Below are 1,805 nucleotides of genomic sequence, written 5' to 3'. Positions count from 1 at the left end.
TAACTCCTCATATCGGTAAACAAGCACGGGTACTAGACATGTACATTTTTACGCAAGTGCCAGTTTGATTTATACATAGTAAACTCTTAATAAATATGTAAATAAAGACACTTTCTTTAATATGACTATGAGATACCATTTTAACAAAATATATACTGAAATTTGCATCTACGTATTTTGTGTATTTATCATTTATTTACATGACATAGTTGCAAAATTAATTCAGTATTGCTGCAGCGAAAAGCAGTTTACGTAGATAACCAATTAAGAAATGTTTTGATTAAGACCTATCATAATATTTTTATGTATAAATAGAGAACGATAACAAAAACATTATTGGAAAAGTCGATTATGTCTTTATTGCTAATTCAGAGTTTTTTCTATAGTCAATACGATTCAGAAATAGTACAACTATTTTGTCACGGATAATGGTTTCACTACCCGATTCCCTTAAACGGTTTGTCATTAGTCAAACAGACGTAGCATGATACAGATAAGATTTAACAGACGATAATCTTTTTTTTCCCACTTAAATATAGGTTTAATGTTTTGCTATGGGTAATTGGCCTTATTCACTCGACAATGCGATTAACTAAATAGGCGGGTAGTTTGTAGGATATTTTGTAAACGGGGTAAAGAGGTTTCAAAGTGTTATTCTATCTTTCATATTTGACAGGTGGCACGCGCCAGTGTCCTTTTATGGTTTAAACATTCAAAATAACAAGACTGGATATAGTTTATGTCAATATATTTACAAGATATTTACAAGACAAACAATACAATACACAAGCTATACAAAAGAGCTTCTGTTTAGTAATCAAAATCTGTATATACAATATGTATGTAAAAATCACTGCAGGTCATTAGCTTTCACCCAGCTGTTGAACTTTTTAAGATAATATCTCCATTTCACAAAGTATTGTTTTATACTGTCCTTTGCCTCTAGTTTTGAGAATTTGTTCTATTTTAAATTCCTGGTCTGGATCATAGTCCACTTTCTGTAATTCACTCTGATAAAATTCCTTCAGTTTATACATGGGTATGCCCTGTAGTAGAAATGTTCTGCTTAGTTTGAAGACTTCCGCAGTATACTGTTCTTGATAGGCCCTGCGAAATGGATGCTTAGCAAAAGATATACGCACTAGATCACCTGTTTTAAATCTGTATACTGGCTTCGCCTTTTTATGAACACCAGATTTTTTCAAGTACATGTAAGCCCACACATCAGCTTCATTTTCTTTATTGACTTGATTGGGCGTTAAATTGTTTAAGCTCCTATGAGGCGTGTCATTATAGCTGGCTATTATTTTATTCAGATCACTTATATAGTGATAGGAACGTCTTTGTCTCATCATTCTGTACAGCCGGGTTTTTATGCTTCTCTGACTGCGTTCAACGAAGTTAGCTTTTGGTGAATTTTGCGTAGTAAAAAAATATATATCCTTCTCTTTCATGAGCTTTTTAAACCATTGATTTACAAATTCAGACCCTTTGTCTGAACGAATTTTAATGGTTTCACATCCTTAAGAATTTCTTTCATCGCTTTTGTCACTGACTTCGCAGTTTTATCTTTTAAAGGTTTAACCCGTAGCTTTCTGGAAAACACATCAATACAGAATAGTAGAAAGCGCACGCCATCATTTTCTTTAGACAAATTCTCCATGCTAAGCAGATCTATATCCCACATTTCATTTATATGACTCACACGAACTTGAGCCCTCTTGATTTGATGAGGAACTTGTTTCTGAAGGGAGTAAGAGTCCTGCTTATCTAACCAGTCTTTAATAAACTGAAGACTGAATTCG

At 33.2% G+C, this 1,805-nt stretch overlaps 1 protein-coding gene across 1 annotated transcript; it reads right to left on the bottom strand.

Annotated features, from left to right (window-relative positions):
• Positions 1–890: 890 nt before the first annotated feature.
• Positions 891–1,355, bottom strand: LOC128548717 (uncharacterized). The gene has a single exon (XM_053524095.1). The coding sequence runs from the start codon at positions 1,353–1,355 to the stop codon at positions 891–893; it is 465 nt and encodes a 154-aa protein (XP_053380070.1).
• Positions 1,356–1,805: the final 450 nt, after the last annotated feature.

Source organism: Mercenaria mercenaria, chromosome 15, assembly GCF_021730395.1.
Source record: "Mercenaria mercenaria strain notata chromosome 15, MADL_Memer_1, whole genome shotgun sequence".
NCBI lineage: Eukaryota > Metazoa > Mollusca > Bivalvia > Venerida > Veneridae > Mercenaria > Mercenaria mercenaria.
The sequence above is the reverse complement of the archived record's forward strand: the minus strand, read 5'-3'. Positions and strand labels throughout refer to the sequence as shown.